General features: G+C 35.2%; 2 protein-coding genes and 1 pseudogene across 2 annotated transcripts; 1 reads left to right on the top strand and 2 right to left on the bottom strand.

Moving 5' to 3' along the window:
- Positions 1 to 996: 996 nt before the first annotated feature.
- On the bottom strand, positions 997 to 2,702 carry LOC147292564 (cytochrome b561 and DOMON domain-containing protein At4g17280-like; annotated as a pseudogene).
- Positions 2,703 to 3,263: 561 nt separating this feature from the next.
- LOC147292563 (kinetochore protein) lies at positions 3,264 to 10,669 on the bottom strand. Its single transcript, XM_086233101.1, has 11 exons — positions 10,415 to 10,669; positions 9,523 to 9,741; positions 7,750 to 7,840; positions 7,479 to 7,658; positions 6,426 to 6,515; positions 5,456 to 5,563; positions 4,701 to 4,754; positions 4,337 to 4,451; positions 4,069 to 4,226; positions 3,886 to 3,981; positions 3,264 to 3,534 (listed from the first exon to the last, which is right to left on the bottom strand). The coding sequence occupies exons 1-11, from the start codon at positions 10,576 to 10,578 to the stop codon at positions 3,466 to 3,468; spliced, it is 1,344 nt and encodes a 447-aa protein (XP_086089227.1). The 5' UTR covers positions 10,579 to 10,669; the 3' UTR covers positions 3,264 to 3,465.
- Positions 10,670 to 14,147: 3,478 nt separating this feature from the next.
- On the top strand, positions 14,148 to 15,822 carry LOC147292562 (putative glucan endo-1,3-beta-glucosidase A6). The gene is made up of 2 exons (XM_086230882.1): positions 14,148 to 14,193; positions 14,804 to 15,822. The coding sequence occupies exons 1-2, from the start codon at positions 14,148 to 14,150 to the stop codon at positions 15,820 to 15,822; spliced, it is 1,065 nt and encodes a 354-aa protein (XP_086087008.1).
- The last annotated feature ends 3,196 nt before the right edge of the window (positions 15,823 to 19,018 follow it).

Genomic DNA, 19,018 nt, shown 5'->3' with positions numbered 1-19,018 from the left:
AACGAAGTGGGCTGGAGTTAACAAGCCGACCATAGGAATCTCATGACATCACCTAAGGGAACAAGTTCCGAAAAGTGACACTATCATATTACTATTCCAGCTGAGAAATGACAAGAGGTGGCATGCATAAAGCTGACAATAGTACAAGATTATGTGAGGTTCAAAAGAAAATCAAAAGGGCCCTACACGTGAAGTCCATCCATATGTGGTCATGGCAAACCCTAACCTCAGAAGGTGGTATAAATATCAAGCTACAGAAGGAATATAGGCATTATCAACCTCCCAAAAACAAAAACAAAAAACAAAAAACATATCCCAAAGCGGCTAACCCTTTTCCTCTGAATATTCAAAGCGACTCTGTTGTTAGTCTTTTCATTTTAGTTTATGTAACTCTCTTATCTTTTAGGTAATCACTATCATTGAAGACAGACCTTTGCTATTTCTTTATTGATATCTAAAGCTCATTGCTTTTATTTGTTGTTGTTATCTTTATTATTTTCCTTTTACTGTTTTATTGTAAGTTCTTTATGAACGCTCTAAAAATAGTTTTTGTATTTCCCTCTTTGGTTCTAAGCTTAATGAACTTTGTTTTCTAGATCCGCTATTTCTAACTTTTGTCATAATGCTTTGAAATACCTGAAGGTCATCACCCATTCCTTGACCAACATTGTTTAGGTAAAAACCTATTTGCACTCTAGCTTTGTCCTTGAGTTAGTATTTCTTTCTTTTACTTGGCTATTTTGAATTGACACAAGACAATCTTTGTTTGTTCTACTATCAACATGGTTTGATCAAGGGTTGAAAGCATGGTCAGATTCTTGGTACGAACTACCATTAGCTACCAACCACATCCTCGCCATATTGAGTTTATTTTCCTCTTTAAAGTTTATTGTTTTTATTTAAGTCAAAATACTTTAAGCTAGCCCTGTATCAATTTCATTTGAGTTTAGGCATAGGGTAATCATAAACACTTCTGAGTGAAGTCCTAGCACAAGACTAATTCGCTTGCAATGGGTGAAGTCCAAAGCAAAGTGTTCCAAGGCAGAAAAGGGTGATCTCAATACTTTTGTGCATGTCATGTTGGATGGCTTTAGAATTGCTACCAAGCTAAAGACCAGTGGCCCATCTAGCAACACCAACACTGTATGCTGCGATTTGGCAAATACCATAAATATTAACCATAAAGTTCCTATGGCACTGAACACCTTCAAGTACCTTGCTACCCTGGCACCTTCAAGTATTGTGGTGGCATTGGTTGGAAGTGACCAAGTCTCAAGTATGATCATCTCTTTGTTCAAATACTCCGCAGCTAAATCAGTTACCTCATAGAGTGCTCTCTGCCAAATCGGTGGTGTTTCCATTAGAGAGTTGAAAAGCAACAAGGGCTAGTGCTCCAGGCATGGCTAATTAGCTTGCATTGCCTGTTGTTGGGTTGATGGCCCAAGCAACCCAATTAGAGGATGAGACCCCAGTTTGTCTGTACACCATTTGAAGCTTCCCTATTACAGGAGGTGAAGACCTTGTTGCTTGTGAATTTGTAGGCTGAACAAGTGGTTTGGGCATGAGATGATGGTAAATGTAAATACAAAGAGACCAACACAGAGACTGCAATTACAAACCTTAGCGGCGCAGCCTTGAAAAAAAGAGTCTGAAACTATGTTATTATTGAATGCAAAATAGAAAGTTTCTGAATTTGTAGGATGAAGAATGAATGCAAATACAAAGCTTGTGAATTTGTAGGCTGAAGAATGATGCAAATACAAAGCGAACCAAGGACTTTATATAGGTTTCTAACTTTAATCCTATTTGGAAACATAAAAATGAGTTCCTAATTAACATGGGAAACCCCTACAAATCCTGATTAGAAAAAAGAAATTAAATATAATCCTATTTGGAAACATGAAAATGAGTTCCTAATTAGAAAAGGAAAATCAATTATAATCTTACTCGGAGAGGAAAACCAAAAATAAAAATAGCCTATAAGATAATAAAAAATTCTTGATTCATATCTTCAATACTCGATGTGTTTGTGCATTTTTTATTTGTTGTATTTAGAAACCATTGTACTCAACTAAACAAAAGTTTATGGGCTAGCACTGACCTCACGTTTAGGCCGGGAGTGCCTTATATATATGACTTATATATGACTAATGACTATAAGTTGATTGATTACGCAGATGAAAATCATTAATTAATTGGTACATTTCAATTTTTTACACCATAATCTTTTGGTATTTGATCATCATTGCTTGATTAACTTCTTACATTTTCTTCTTCTGTTTCTATACTTGGGCACTATACAAGGCTTTTTTGCCTTTGCTTATTGATACATCATACATGTACCTTTTAAAATATAACATAGACAACAATGGGGCTTCTCTCAATTGGAAGTACCATCATCCCACACCAGAGAAGCAGAGACTTTTGCAGATATACCAATTGACCCTTTTATTTTGACTGAAAAAAGATTTCTTCTCCCCAAGAGTTGTGAATGATAGAACGCTTGGGTTGACATTGATTTCAAGTCCTTCTGGGGCTCCCAGTACTTAGCTTTATATGTCCCCTGTTATAACCTGCAATATTTTGGCACTGTAGCCTTGTGCACAAAAATATTTTATGTAGTCAACTTCATCAGCTTCATATACCAAACCAGGATACAGGGCCCTAACAGGGTCTAGGGAAACTGTGTTCGGTTTGTACATATTTTTGAAAAATAATCTGTTTTCCATATTATTTAAAAATATGCATATTTTTCAATTTAAATATATAATACATGTATTTTTAATTATACACATATCGTTTCTATATTAAAAATGTATTCTTTTGTATTTTTCACTTATTATTCTGGTACTTTTGATAAAAAAAATTAAAAAAAAATTATATTATAACTGAATTTTTCACTGTACTTTTAGAGTATTATATTTTCAATGACACACATACATATTTTATACATAATTTTACCGTATATTACTAACTATGCTTCCCGCTATACAACACCCAGGAACCTCTAATTTTGACCTAATTTTGGCAGCGCTTAATTGCAATTGTTAGTGAATATTTGTTGACAAAATTCAAAACTAAGCCAGACATTATGGAAATTAGAGATCAAAATTGTAATTTGAACTTAATAATAATAAAATTATTACCATAATGATAGATATACCAAGTCTCTGTAATTTGAGTTTAAAATCATGTAACACCTATTTAAATTGATAAAATTTACAATATGCATTCAAAAAACTAATTTTCTTAGGAACAAAAATTAAAACACCTACAGTCCCAAAACCCAAAACTGATCGATCACCACCATATCACCATATATCATGACCACCACCGTATCACGGCACCACCGCAAGAAACAAGATTTGGAACTTGTTGCAACTATCCAAGTTTTAGATTTGCAAGAAACAAGATACTTTCTGCAGTCAAACCAGTCAACAAAATCCAAAAGAAGCTGTTCCACGTTCAATGAACCTTTGACTCTCCATTGATCATTGGCAGCAAGGCCCCAATTGAGCTTTCATATTGGTGGAACTGCAAACATTCATGTGCACAACATTTGAATCATTTCATTTCAACTATTACAAATGCTAAAGGCGCAAAGCATAAAATGTACTAACTGCAACTGAAGATTGGAGGTTTTAAGGGTGTTTTTTTTTTAGAGAAGAAAAATGAAATAGCAGAACTTAGCTATATTTAAGAGTTAAGACAGTACCCATTGGCTGAGACCTTGATATCCTAGAAATTCTACAATGAATCAAACAATAGAAAAAGAAATTTGAAACTGTTTTCTTTCTCTTTATTGGTTATGGAGGATAATATTATTCACTAATTCTAAAAGCTATTTGAGCAAGGCAAGGAAACCACATTTAAATGGCAGAGTACCTCTTTCATGATCTCCTCACGTTTACGAACTAATGCTTGCTGATGAGCTGCTCCAGATTCTTTTATTGATGTAGTCTTTGCAGTAATAGAATCCACCTACCAATTGCAGAGCTAAAATATCACTCTATACTTCAGACTGAAAGAGACTGGTTCGCTCATTATAATCTAAAACACAGAAGGTACCTCTGCTACCGCAGCTTCAACATCCTTTTGCCTTGCTTCCAGAACACGCCTCCTAGATTCCACCTCAAGCTTCACATTATTAAAATCTTTAGTAGCCTCCTCAAACTTTATATCTCTTTCTTTTTCGAGCTGCTTTTTCAATTCCTTCAACTGTTCCACTGGGGAAAGAGAAAACATAGCTATAAACTCCGAAGCACAAGTAAGCTCTATCTACGGGTTCCAAAAAGAAAGTAAAGTAACTGAATATAAATTGAATATAATAAACTACCTTTTCCCTGCCGTTCCACCAGTTTGGCCTGAAGAGACTTGCTTAGGACACCATCATCACTTATTTTAGCTTTTAGGGTCTTCAAGTCTTTGTCTACAGATTTAACAGAATTGACCTAATAATTCAAAAGTGGCAATGTTATGAACCAATATATTTCAAGCAATGAACACTTGCATTGCATAAATAAGAAATGCCAACAGCCAATATCCTTTACCACAAAGTAAAATTATTTCCATCTTTGTAACAAATATATATATATATATATATATTTCCATCTTAAGAATATAAGACACTATAAGATAAATCTGAACACCACTACAAGGATTTCACATTACATTTAAAGCATGCAAAACTATATGCATACCTGTTCTTGTATAGCTTTCATCTGAGCCAAGTGCTTTAACAATTTCTTTGAAACCTGAGAATAAGCACAGATCGATAAAACTTTACAATGTTACAATGCTATTCTTTACAGGCCTAGCTATGCTATTCTTTCTTTTCTTCTCCTTGAAGGGAGATGTGCTCAATTAATTAGTGCATCAGTAAATATATAAATGTTGGAGTTCAAAAAACTAAAGAAATACATGCATTTTACAAAGTAAAAAGCAAATCTGCACTATTCTACAGTATGATAGGATGGTGATTAATAGCTCCAATCATTTGACAACTTGTATGCATGGATGCATCCATTCTCAAATCCAGCTATAATAGGACCAATTAGAAAGAAGGCCACTGTCACTGACGTAATACAATACATAGCATGTTACTGACTCTAGCACCTAGTCTTGATCTATATATGATGCAATATGTCCTCATACAATTTTCCAAATATAGATGATGAAAAGATGCAATTAAAAACTTTAGTAAGTTGATGGAAACATATAAAACTCGAAAATAATATGTTAAAAGTCATTTCTAACCAAGAATGTTTACCACCTACCAACATTCAGAAATTAAGGCACTTCTGGATACACAAGCCTTCATAGCATTTTCTAAACTAGTTAGAACCTTTAAAGGTATATACAGATAGAACAGTGTTTATATAACTAGATCAACAGATAAAAGAACAGCATCCAGAGTGGCAAGAAAAAGTTAATATTGAATTTCATAATAGATTACCTTTGTATAAACCTCTTCAACGGCAGTCTTCTCTGTACAAGATTGCATGGCTGACCTTTCAGCATTCTTTGCCTCCTCTCGAGCTAGTTTCTTCTCTTCTAAAGCCCTCTTTAATAAAAAAATGTGATTAATTTCAGTTGACTAAAAGGAGAAAAATATCTGAAGACCAAAACAACTAAAGAAACACTGACCCAATCAACATATTCAAAAAATCAATAGAGATAGTGTCATTCAGTAAAGCACAGAAACAAGAAGTTAAGAGCCGGAAAACCCATAATATGAGATCAAGAATCATATGTGAATGGGAAATACAACTAATACTTGAGGAAAGGATCATAATATGAGACCCATGTTGTCAAGCGAGAACGCTGAGGAAAAGAAGAATGGGGATATAGGAAAAGAGTCTCCAGAATGGATATTTACAGTAGCCTGACAGCACACAGTAGGAAGTAAAACCAGATCTGTGTAGACATGATTTCATAGAAATCCAATCTAGTATATGTCTTCTCCATTAAAACTTGTACCATAAGTCCGACTTTTCCTTTTTTCTTTTCAAAACAGCTGGAGTTCAGGAACAAAGGATAAGGTGGATCAGGAAATATGTTACATCAGTTTCATTTTCTATTCTCATTAATATAACTGTTGCGGTCAACTCTGGGAATTTGTCAAGGAGATCCATTGCCACTATACATATTTATTTTATTTATGGAACTTTAATCTGTTGGTTAAAGTTACAGTACTTTACTTCAAATTCCTGCATCTCCTATCATGGTGAGTAAAAAGTTAAGGTTATCATTATGGGTTTCTGAAGCGTGATAGTTGTAACTTTACAAATGGTTTAACTACAGCACATAAAACTAGTTAAACAACCTGAGCCTTTAACTCTTGGAGTGGGGATGCAAATCAACAGGAATGTAGTACTATTTGATGAATTACCATTTACTAAACACAAGTTGAGGAGAAAAGGTACCTGCAATTTGTCTGGTGATTGAACAAGTTTTGAACGTAAATTTGCACTTTCTTGGACACTTTGTACCAGAGAAAATTCAGCACTAGTAATCTGAAGAAACAGGGTAAGACAGAAGAACAGAAAGAAAGAATAACTTAACACATCAAAATCATTTGAATACCCAATCTGCATGACAACATTAAATCAAAATCATTTAACACATCAACCTACGCCATAGTCTAAATAGAACCTGACATGCCTAACATATAAAGCATAAATGTTTACCAGGAAAAAGAGACTTGACACTATGTTTGATATGGAGAATGGAAAATAGGAAGGACTTAGAGTGCATAAGAGAGAGGAAAGAGAAGCAGAGGGAAGTTTCTTGTCTGGTAGAGAGAAAAGGAGAATAAATGTACTTTTACAATTGTGTCGTCACGTTTAAAGTGTGTTGATTTGAAGACTTTTAAAGTGATTTGAGGACTTTAATGTAGGTCTAGAAAATTTATCTATTATCACTTCTTCAATCCCAACATTTTGGAAGGATTTATTTTTGTGGGCCCCCCTACTCTCCCTCTTACCAAATTTAGAGTTTAGGGAGCACGCACACACACAAATGATACAACATATTTTGCAAGATAAGTTGCAGTTGAAATAGACAAGAAACAAGCCCAACTTTAGACAAACAAAGGACTCAATCAAACATAAAAACTCCACACTGACAAAAACCAGAGTAGAAGTAGATATGTTAGAGCATTAAATTACATTTGGTGGGTGTCATTAAGAGTTAAAAAGACCTGAGTACCTTAATTCTATTCTTGTTAGTCATACATTTTGTAGCTATTTAAATTCATCTGTCAATGAACCTTCATTACAAAATCACTCATCTTTCTGAAATTGTTCCACATCAATTTTTACAGAACAATTGAACAATACCAATTATTTAAACTGCAGATATCCATTAGCGATTATAACAGTTTTCTTATCAGGGTTTAGAATTTGTTTTTATTTTTTAAGTTATTTAGTTCAAGCATATATTAGTTGTCCTAGGCTCCTAGCAGTCAATGATCTAACCTTTTCCTTCATTTCGTCAGTCTTCTCTTTCAACTTCCGAAGAGAAGTTCTCAGTGTCATTTGCTGATTGTTAAGGCCTGAAATGGTTTGGCGTAATTCTTTAACCTTTGCATCCACCTCTTGAACAAGAGGTAACTCCCTTTCTCTAGCTTCATTGTAGTCCGCAATCTCTGCATTCAACTGCAACAAAAAACTTTAGTAAAATTGATGGACATTTAAACACTGAACCTTTTTGTTTACTAAAGCTACCTTTTTTTTCTATTAAAGATACCTGGGAAATCTTGCCCTCCCACCCTTTGCGCTGCTCATCAAGATCAGTTAATTGACCCACAACTTCGGTGAGGAGATTCATTCTTGTCTCTCTGATATTGAAAATAAACAGCTAACATGTATAAGCAAAAGTTATGATAAAACTCTTTAAACTAAAAGTCTAAAACCATTGAGTTTTTCATGCGAAAAACATATTTGCTTCTTTTTTTTTTTTTTCATTACAGGAAACAAGACTCCTATTATATAACAGAAATTGTACAAAAAGAAAAAAAAGAAAAGGTCCAAAACTATCATCTACCAACACCACAACAACTACAAGATATAAAACATGTTTTCTTCTCCTTAGTAGAATTTTGAGTGTGCATATTCATCCTGAGTATATATGACCAAAAAGAAAAATTCATTATGACTCTCTGTCTCTGTCTGTCTGTCTTTGTCTCTGTCTCTCTATCTCTCTCTCTCTATCATCTACCAACACCACAAAAACTACTAGATATAAAACATGTTTTCTTCTCCTTAAGAGAGTTTTGAGTTTGCATATTCATCCTGAGTATATATGACCAAAAAGAAAATTTCATTATGACTTTCAGTCTCTCTCTCTCTCTCTCTCTCTCTCTCTCTCTCTCTCTCTCTCTCTCTCTCTCTCTCTCTCTCTCATTTGAATTCCCATTCAACCTGCTGGGATTACCCAACATATTTCAGCCTCCCTAGCAATACATTCGTAAAACTAAAATCCAACTGGTGCTATGGTAGATTTATAAAGTTTTATTATATCGTGGATGACAGAAGAAACTCCTCCTATCATTCCTTCATTATGAAATCTTCTGATCATATAATTGTTTGCTCAAGGTATTTGGGAAAAAGGAAAATTCTAATTTTCCCAACACTTTGTTCCAACTTTTACTTCCCAACTTATGTGGCATCAATTTATTCAACAGGGTTTATCTTTATCTTATTTAGTTTTTTATTTTTTTCTTATAGAGTCCTATGTATGTATGCCATGAAAGTTGGGGAAGATAGTTGGGAAAAAGTGTTGGGGAAAATAGCATCTTCCTTGAGAAAAATAGCAGTAACCTAAATCTCCCACTACTGTTCTACTCATGGATGAGGAGTCAAACAAGCAGAGCTCACAAACTGTAATATTTAAGCTATAATGGAGAAAGTTTCAAACTTTTTACAATTTTCAGATGGTCCGTTGTTAAATACAGTAAGTTGTTGAACTAAGTCAGCCTTCACGGAATTTGATTGACTGGTACAAAGAAGCCCTTACACAATAGCTTAAAGCTCAAGCCTTTAACTGAAAGTCAATTTGAATCCACAACTAAGAAGGCATTTCAAGTGACTGTAGAATTCTTATTCCCTGTTGAGAGTGGAATGACAAGAAGAATCATCATCTCACAAAGATTGAGGAATACTTAGCAAAGGAATTTTATTTATTTCTTTTTTTTTTTTGTTTTTAATTTCCTATCACTTATTAGAACACTGTAATTTTGGTTTACCATTAATTCAACTGAGTACTGTCACTGTGGTAAGAAAATACGGTGACACTGATTGAAATTTATTTATACAAATACATCCTCCTGGTTTCCATAAGAAATCCTAGCAATATTCACAAATTATATCATACAACCATGCCTGATTTACATCCAAAACACACTTTGAGAGCTGATACAAGAATTTCTCTGGATAACATAACTAGTTATCGCACACAAGTTTAAACAAAAATGTTAAATATCCAAAGTAAATAAAAATAAATAACTGCACAAAATCTTACCTATGAAGAGAGAAATTGAGAATCGCACTGATAAAATATTCAGTCCGATCTGTGTCCGGTCTTATAAGATCTTTGAGGGTAAATCTCTTAGGGCAATCGATTAACGCCACCACTTCCTTTATTCTGTTGTATAGGTTCATGGTCCGGACTGAGTCAACATGATGATCCGGATTCTCAAGCTGCTCCAAGGCAGCAAAGTCAACTTGTCCATAATCTTCCCTGCATAAATCAGAAGTCCTTCATAAATTAGAGGAACAATTATAACAGGCTCAATTCCCAGCATAGGAACAATTAGTCCTAAATTGAGGAACAATTATAAATCATAATCTTCCCTGCATAAGTTTCCATTCACGCCCCCCCCCCCCCCCAAAACCAAAAAAGAAGCTTCAATTTATTTTCTCTTCCCACATATCCCGGAAAAATCTTTAATTCATTGCAAAGAAAATAAAATCAACTTGACTCAAATTGCTGTTTTAGAAAAGCTTTCGTGGTAGAGATGTATTTTCTATAACAAAGAGAACCCAGTGTAAGACAGCTGAGAAACTTGAGTTCCTCCTCTTAGTGACTATTGAACACAGAAATTCAAAGTTCAAAGTTCTCTTTTTAATTTCTTGCATATTCTCAGAAACCAAACACGCACTAGGGTCTTATTCCACCATCCATTTGGTTAAGGAAAAAAAAAAATTATTAGTTCCACTCACTTCACCCAACATCTAATCTAATAAAAGCACAGAAAATCTTCAAAACTAAACATCGATTCTTTCTCGGGAATCAAACAGAGCATCTGACTGGGAAATGCAAGAACTCAGAGAAAATAGAAAACGCAAAATTTAGGGCTTTTAAAACAAAGGGAAATTTCAAATTTAGGGTTAATGAGAGGGAGGGAAAGTACTCGTGGAGGAAGTCAATGTTGATGAGGATCCGGGTGTAGAGGTCCGCAACGAAATCCGGGTTCGGGTTGAGAAGATCGTTGACGGAAATAGAAATGATCTGAGCCTCGGCGAGAATTGTGACTATGTCGGTGCGACTGAGCCTCGGGTATTCGAACTTCGACATTTCTGCCTTACGTCTTTCAGGACTGTTTGAAATTGAGGTCTGCTGGTGAATGAGCGAGAAGAGGGTCTTTACATTACAATCAATTCTTGTGTCTGTCTTGTGTGTCTGAATGTCTGGTTAGTGGTTACAGAGAGGAAGGGAAACCAAACAGAATGTTTTCCCGCTCGTTCTATTTAAACTCATTAATTAATGCATGTGTCCTTTAAAAGAGGGAAAAAGTTCTAGGTTTATTTCTCTCTACTACGAAAATTAAGAATCTTAACTATAAATACAATCAATCACTAAGTTAAAAGACAAAATTGTGCGTTTAGTGTGTAGACCACCGAGCGCTCGGCTTTTTGACGAATAAAATTACCAGTAGTGCTAGATATACCACATTTTTATACCATAATTTCATACCACCTTATGTGGCAACTTACATGGCATTCCTACATTGGATACTAAAAAATAAAAATAAAAACCCAAAAAGAAAAAGAAAAACTTTGTCCAATAAAGTAATGACACGTGAGATGGTATAAGAATGTGGTATAAGAAATGTGGTAAGAATAGCATTATTCTAAAATTACAGATGCAGTTAACAAATGCACATGTAGTTAGCGAGTGCTTGATACTTATGTCGAGCGACCGAACTCTCAATGACAAATTTTGTCTTGGAACTTAATAATGCAACCGATTGTCCTTCTTGATAAGTAAACTAATAATTTTGACATGGAAATTAAAGGACCCAAAACTTAATGCATGTTTAGTAACCTTTTCTTTTTTAATTAAAGTCTTTTTTCAATTTAAGGGCCAAAGAAACAGTTTGTTTTCAATTTTGGTACTTAAATTTTAGCCATTGTTTCAAATTTAAATTAGGTACCCAAGCTATTAGTTATTCCAATTTTATACCCAAGCTCTTATTTTGTCCCAACTTGATGTATAATGTGACTTCCGTCAAACAATCTTTGTGAAAGAAAAAGATGTCCACTATTTGACCACTCCATCTTTTCCCACTACATACCCCCCTTCGTCTAATTTGTGAAATTACAAATGTCGATCACCAAACATCAAAAGACCATAAATTAAGGATAAAAAAAATTATAAATCGCAAAAAAAAAAAAAAACTCATCCCACCCTTTATAGCCTCCTGCCACCCTGCCACCACCCTCGTGGCTGGCGGTCGGACTGACCCATGTCGTTGCGCATCTCCTCTGGTTGAGAGAAAGATCTCACATCGAAAATGTAAGGTCTTGCATAGTGGCTTATAAAGTTTTGGACCATTACTCCCATTGCCAATTGGTTTTGAGATGGATGACAAGATTTATCCACCTACTCCTCTTTCTTTCCCTCTCTCTTTTTATTTCTAGTTTTATTTCATTCATTAATTCCTTCTCTCATAGCCCCCATGTCGAACCCAAATGGAGACCGACATGGGGGTGTGAGAGAAGGAAGGAAGGAAGGAAAGAGATCTAGGAAGAGAGAGAGAGAGAGAAGAGGAGGAGGAGGAGGAGGAGGAGATACGCTGGGTCCGACGGTCGGGTTGGGTATGGGGTTGTTCTTTGTTTTTTTTATATGTTTATTTCTTTTTTTATGTAGGTGAGGGTACTGGGAATGTTATGGGTGTTTCATGAGAAATTATAGAAGTTAAAAAGTTAAATATTGGGTGTGTAATGAGAAATGAGTACGGTGTGTATTGAGAAGGAGAGAGGTGTTCAAATAGTAGCCATCAAGAAAAAAACATATTATCCTAATATGATATATTATTCTTTGTAAATGGACTAACTTGATCGTCCATATAAGACATGTGCAATGCACATGACCAAAGTATATTAGTAATATTATTTGGCAAAAGTCACAATATATATCAAATTTGGACAAAATAAACCTTTAGTTATGAAATTATGACAAATAATAGTCTAGGTATCAAATTGGGACAAATGCAAGGTTTAGATACCAAAATTGAAACAAAAAAACCTTTAATCAAAACTATTGAATGAAAACAAAGGCAAAATTCTACAACGCATACACTGCATGTTATGCAAATGATTTTTCATCCTTGATGTTGACACATTCATCTTTTCACTACTTTGGTATAGATTCTCCACCATTATATGTGTTTGTATGATATACGATGTTTACATTATAGATTCTTCATCATTAAATGTGTTAGCATTATAGATTTTCTCGGAAAAAGAGAAGAAATTGAAAAAAAATGATAAGAGGTGAGCTAAATGACTATTAATATCTTTTATACATACATAGTGTATCTAATAGAGGGAGAACAAGAAAAACAGAAAGAGAGGGAATAGCTTTAGGGGCCACTAGTAGTCTGGTATTGGCTAGGGAGGAATCCATGTAGAGGTGTACATTGAGCCGCGCTGGCCTGAGTCCGACACGAACACGGCCTGTTTAAAGTCAGCCCGGGCTGACACGGCCCGTTATTAAATGGGCCGGGCTGGGCCAAGGTTTTATATCCTGTTGGGCCAGCCCGTTTATATTTATATTGACATTGTTGATGAATTTTAAAAATTAAGTCTTTGATTTATTAAATAATAATATAAATTTAAAATAATTAATCGGGTCAGCCTAGCTCGACACGCCTTGTTATGGGTTGGGCCATAAGTTGGACTGGGCTTAAGATTTAAAATAATTGGGTCGAGCTGAAATCAGCCCAATTATTTTAAATGGGCTAGCCCGAGCATAGCACGAATAGCCGGCCCGTTGTACACCTCTAAATCCATGCTTTGGGTTACATCCATGCAAAATTTTCCTTTTTTCAATTTTTTTTAACATGAATTAATTTTTAAAATTATTTTAAATTTGAATAAATCATAGGGATAAAATGGGAAACTTCGAACATAAAAATTGGGTACAGGGTCCAGAGATCACTGAATGGGTGTCCATAGAATCTTCAGTTTCATAATTATCCATGTCTTTTTTTTATTATAAAATTATTCATGTCTTATGTATGAGATTAAGTACGTATATCAAACAAACCAGAACTAGCTTTGGATGTGCTCCACAGTTAATCTTCATGAGTTTCATAATCACCCATGTATCATGTATGAAATTAAGTATTTCAAGCAAACCAAAACTAGTTTTCGATGTGCTCCAAAGTGTATGATTTACACACTTTAATTTTTGTATCAGCTTTAAATGACTTGTATGTATAATGAAAGAAAGATAAAACAAATGGAATCCAATTAAGAGAGGTCGGCAAGAAGATTCTCCATATCGATCGATTATATCATAATGTTTGCCTTTTACTTTATCACTTATTTCTATATTTTGCTCATTTTCTTGACCACACATAATAAAGAATTGAATCAAGTTCTCTTTTGCATACCCTGACAAAGATCACTGAGCTATAGCAGACTAGAACTTTCTTGCATGGACATTTAATTTATATAATCTTTATTCCATTCTAACAGATACACACCTTCTGCATTCAGCTATCTTCCCTTTTCAAAACCATTCCATTAATATTAGTTGCTCTGGGTCTCAATGCATGGTATATATATGTGCATGCATGAGAGCTCTATGCCATGCAAACACTTATATCCTGCACCATCAAAGCAGTAACACATCCAATGGGGCCTTTCATTTTCTTTCTCTTCCCTCTCCTTGGTATTTCATGTATGTTTGTGAAAATACACATAAATCATTTTGTTATGCATCTGTTGAGTATAGTAATGTTAGGTAAACCATATTCTAGACTACATTGTGAATCATGTTTGTAATAGAAGCGAGATCTATTTGTAGCTAGATGGGTTGCGGGAACCAGTGGTGGATCTAGGAATTTTCTTTCACGGGGCGATGCACGCTTCTTAGCACGCCACCTTCTTTTGCTTACCCAACTTCTTAGCACGCTACCTTCTTTTGCTTACCCAATTACGTACCCGTCTCTCCATGTTTTTAAAATATTTCAACGAACATCTTACCCCCCATTTTTTTTTTAAAAGTATTTAATATGGAGTTGTTGAGTCATTTAATGGGTGAACAGAATGTTGAGTTGAAACGACTATCTTTATTTGCTCCTTTCTAAAGCTGTAATTGGGTCGCGTCTCTACTAGGAATGTCAAGTGAGCCCGTTACTATTAAAAAAATAAAAAGGTCAATTGGGTCCTGATTCTAAAAGATGTAGCCCACAGTAGTTGGCAAATATCGTACAACTAGTTTAATTTTTGTTGGTATTGCATGTTATGTTTCCACTAAAACCAATATATTTTCTGTTTTCATTTGACAGTTGCAGAGCTTTCAAGCAAAATAGGCATAAACTATGGGCAGCTAGGGAACAATTTACCATCTCCAAACCGATCCATTGAGCTCATCAAATCCATGAACGCAGGGAGTGTGAAGCTCTACGATGCCAACCCAGAGATCTTAAAACTCCTATCCGGAACCAGTCTCCAAGTCTCAATTATGGTCCCAAACAACCAAATTTCAGGCATTGCAGCAAACCAGACCAAAGCTGACGAATGGGTGCGAAACAACGTCCTCCCCTATTACCCCGAAACCATGATCCGATTTCTCCTCGTAGGCAACGAAGTCCTCAGCTACTTTTCAGACCAAGATCTCCAAATATGGCACGATTTGGTCCCGGCCATGACTAAAATTAAGACCTCCCTTAAAGCCCAAGGCATCACAAACATTAAAGTTGGTACCCCATTAGCCATGGACGTGTTGCAATCAACTTTCCCTCCATCAAACGCTGCGTTTCGGGAAGATATCTTGGATACCATCATGGCACCAATGCTGAGGTTTTTGAACCGGACCAACTCGTTTTTTTTCATTGATGTGTACCCTTATTTTCCTTGGTCTTCAAACCCCACCAACATTAGCCTAGACTTTGCATTGTTTAGAGCAAACAGTACTATTCAGTACTACACTGACCCAGGAAATGGCTTGGTCTACACTAACCTCCTAGACCAAATGCTGGACTCACTGATCTTTGCCATGGCCAAGCTCGGGTACCCCGACATCCCGCTGCTGATAACGGAGACCGGGTGGCCTAATTCCGGCGACGTAGAAGAGCCCGGGGCTAATGTACATAATGCTGCCACATACAACCGTAATTTGATACAAAAAATGGTGGCAAAACCACCTCTTGGGACCCCAGCAAGGCCTGGTGTTGTCATACCCACATTCCTATTTTCATTGTTTGATGAAAATCAAAAGACTGGTCCAGGGATAGAGCGGCACTGGGGCTTGTTGCATGCTGATGGAACGCCTGTCTATGAGATTGACTTAACTGGCGTGGTCTAAAATTTCCAAAGTAGTACTCTCTAAATTCCCTGAAAAATTCTCTTTAAATGAAATTAATACAATTTTTTTCGATATTTTCTTTTTGTACATTTCACGTACTATACTTAAGGGGAGTGTAGGGTGCCATACTTATCGGTGCCTTAATGACATGAAATTTCCATGTCAATTAGAGTATTTGACATTATTAAATACATCTAATTATGCATTTAAAATTATTAAAATTAACCTTTATTAAAATTATACAAACTTAAATTAAATTACAAATAAAAAAATTAAGTAAATGATTATAAAGCCCAAAATTGGGCTTTCACTACTTTTAAGACCCAGGTCTTTTTTTGGTATTTGAAAGAAGCCCAATTTATACCAACCCGGTCCTCACTTCCGTCTCCGTCATTCTCTTTCCGTCTCCTTCTTTTCTCTCCGTCTATCTCCATCTCGATCCCTCTCTTTCTCTGTCTGCAAGCTTTGCCGCTGCTCCCTTCTTCGGCGACTCACCATTGTTGCCGTCTTTGATCGAACAATCGTTGCCCCTGCTTGGATCGATCTTGGTGCCTTTCTTCGGCAAACCACCACGAAGATGATCCTCCCTTCGCTTTGAGAAAGAGGTAGCAGAAGCCGCAGCTCCAGATCGACCTCCTTCCTCACTCCCCACCTCATAAGTATGTCTCTCTCTTCCTATCTCTATATCTCTTTTCTCTCTCAGCTTAGCTTAGAAACATGGCCTATGCTACCACTGAATTGGGGTTTCTGTTTTGGGACTTCAATTTCAGGTTTAGGACTCCAATTTCAGATTTTGGCACTCCAATTTCAGATTTTGGGGTTTCTCTCCCACTGATTGGTTTGTATGCTAAGCAATGAAAGTAATGGATTATTAAATGATGTTGAGGAATTGAGTTTCTAAAAGGTAGAACGTGGCATTAGCTTCTGTACTTGTAGTTTGTGTAACTACTTATCTATAGTATCAATTTGTGTAACTACTTGTATATTAGTGTTTCATTATCATTATTGAGTAATTCATTGTTTGTGTCTCAATGGCAGGGGAGGTTTTTTTCTCTTGACTTTTCCTTGGCTAGAATGTTGTGGTCATGCCTATGTTTGTTTAGGTGGCAATACAAGTAGGCTAGGTAGAGATATATATAGAGATTGGAAGATCCATCAGGAGAGAAATTAAAGATTGAGATCAGGAAGCTTAATTGGCTAAACATATATTTGTAGTAAGTAAGAAAGTAGCTAGTGTGAGTGAGTAGCAGTGTGATGGAAGAAGAGCAGCTGAGCCCAATAGCAGTGAGTCATCTGCTTCAACACACCCTCAGAAGCTTGTGCATTCATGACAACTCTCAGTGGATTTATGCAGTCTTTTGGAGGATCCTCCCTAGGAACTACCCACCACCCAAGTAAGGAATTTCTCATCACAAATTAATGAATCAACCAAAAGTCATGAAATTAAACTACTTTATTTTCCAAAACAAAAATGGGTTCATAATTTCGTTTCTTGTTTTTCTTCCAATGAAATTAATTTTGGTTTTTAACATATGTATATAATATTGTAACAGATGGGAAGGTCATGGAGTTTATGACAGGTCCAAAGGGAACAGAAGAACTGGTGACTAATATATCGATTTTGTTATTAATTAGTGTACGTAATTGTGGTATATATATAACTATATATATATACACGGGTGGTGCAGGATATTGGTTTGTGTAACTACTTGTATATTAGTGTTTCATTATCATTATTGAGTAATTCATTGTTTGTGTTTCAATGGTAGGGGAGGTTTGTTTCTCTTGACTTTTTTTTGACTAGAATTCTGGTGTCATGCCTATATTTGTTTAGGTGGCAATTCAAGTAGGAATCAAAGATGTACTACTGGAAATTTTATATATTGTTCAAATCATTTATAGTTATGTCGTGCATCTTAGTTATGTTAGTAGAATATGTCATATTTATATTATAGACAATATGTAAGTGGAGTTGCGATTGTTACTGCTTGTCAGTAGCAATATGTAAGTGGGTTATACAGTAATGTGATTGTTATTTAAAATGTTATTTTATAGCCAATATGTAAGTGGAGTTACGATTGTTACTGTTTGTCAGTAGCAATATGTAAGTGGGGTTACGATTGACTTTTCCTTAAAAATGTTTGTTGATGCTTAGTTGCTGCGTTAAAAAGTGGTGTTTGTAGACATAATTTTGAGTGGATGAATTGCAGGTAACATTGGACAATATCTGATTATTACTTCCAGACAGTAGCAATAGGTGATTGTTAGCAATACCTAATTGCCACTGGCAGGTAGTAGCAATTCCTAATTGTCATTGCCAGGTAGTAGCAATTCTTAATTGTCATTGCCAGGCAATAGCAATAGATGATTGTTATTGCCAGACAGTAGCAATATGTTATTGCCAGACAGTAGCAATATGTGATTGTTATTAGCAGTAGGTGATTATTACTGTCAGGCAGTGTCAATATGTGATTATTACTGTCAGACAATAGCAATAGGTGATTGTTACTATTCGATAGTAACAATTATATTTATTATTAAAACACAAAAGATTACTGTGTGACAGTAGCAATCAAGTGATTGTTACTCTCTGAATTTTGTAATTTTCTATGGTTTGAATTTTGGTGATTGTTATTGTATGACGATAACAAGATATATTAGTTATCTTCAACATGTGATTGTTACTGTAAGACAGTATCAATTTCTGATTGTTACTGTCAGACAGTAGCAATAAGTGATTGTTATTATCAAACAATGATAATACTTGATTGCCACTGCCCGGCAGTAGCAATAGATGATTGTTACTATTCGATAGTAACAATTATATTTACTATTAAAACGTAAAAGATTATGGATGCCTCATCTTGATTTTTTGTATTTTATATTGGTTATTATTTAACATGTTTTATGACATGAAAATACATAAATTATTATTTGTTTTTTTTGGGTAGTTTATGTACCAATTGGTACTGAAATGGAAAAAAAAAAAAAAAAAAAAAGAGAAGGGAAAAATGGCATTTTAAAAACACTGTAGCGCTACAGTAACGGCATCACTGTAGCACCGATTTTTTAAAAAGTGGGCCGCTACAGTATTTTACTGTAGCGTTTGGGCCGGATGAATAGTAAATTTTAAAAAATGGACTTAAAAAAAAAAACCCAAAAAAATTTAGGACCAAATTGAAAAACCCATGAAAAC

The sequence above is a fragment of the Dryas octopetala genome, chromosome 2 (assembly GCF_963921425.1).
Source record: "Dryas octopetala chromosome 2, drDryOcto1.1, whole genome shotgun sequence".
NCBI lineage: Eukaryota > Viridiplantae > Streptophyta > Magnoliopsida > Rosales > Rosaceae > Dryas > Dryas octopetala.
Note: the sequence above shows the minus strand (reverse complement) of the source record. Positions and strands in the feature narration are given on the sequence as shown.

Coding starts and splice junctions, on each gene's coding strand:
- LOC147292563 (XM_086233101.1), bottom strand. CDS start 10,578: ATGTCGAAGTTCGAATACCCGAGGCTCAGTCGCACCGACATAGTCACA. Junction 5,564..6,425: donor AATCACCAGACAAATTGCAG/GTACCTTTTCTC, acceptor TTTTTATTAAAG/AGGGCTTTAGAAGAGAAGAA. Junction 3,535..3,885: donor GTGAGGAGATCATGAAAGAG/GTACTCTGCCAT, acceptor GAATGTTTGCAG/TTCCACCAATATGAAAGCTC.
- LOC147292562 (XM_086230882.1), top strand. CDS start 14,148: ATGGGGCCTTTCATTTTCTTTCTCTTCCCTCTCCTTGGTATTTCAT. Junction 14,194..14,803: donor CCCTCTCCTTGGTATTTCAT/GTATGTTTGTGA, acceptor TTCATTTGACAG/TTGCAGAGCTTTCAAGCAAA.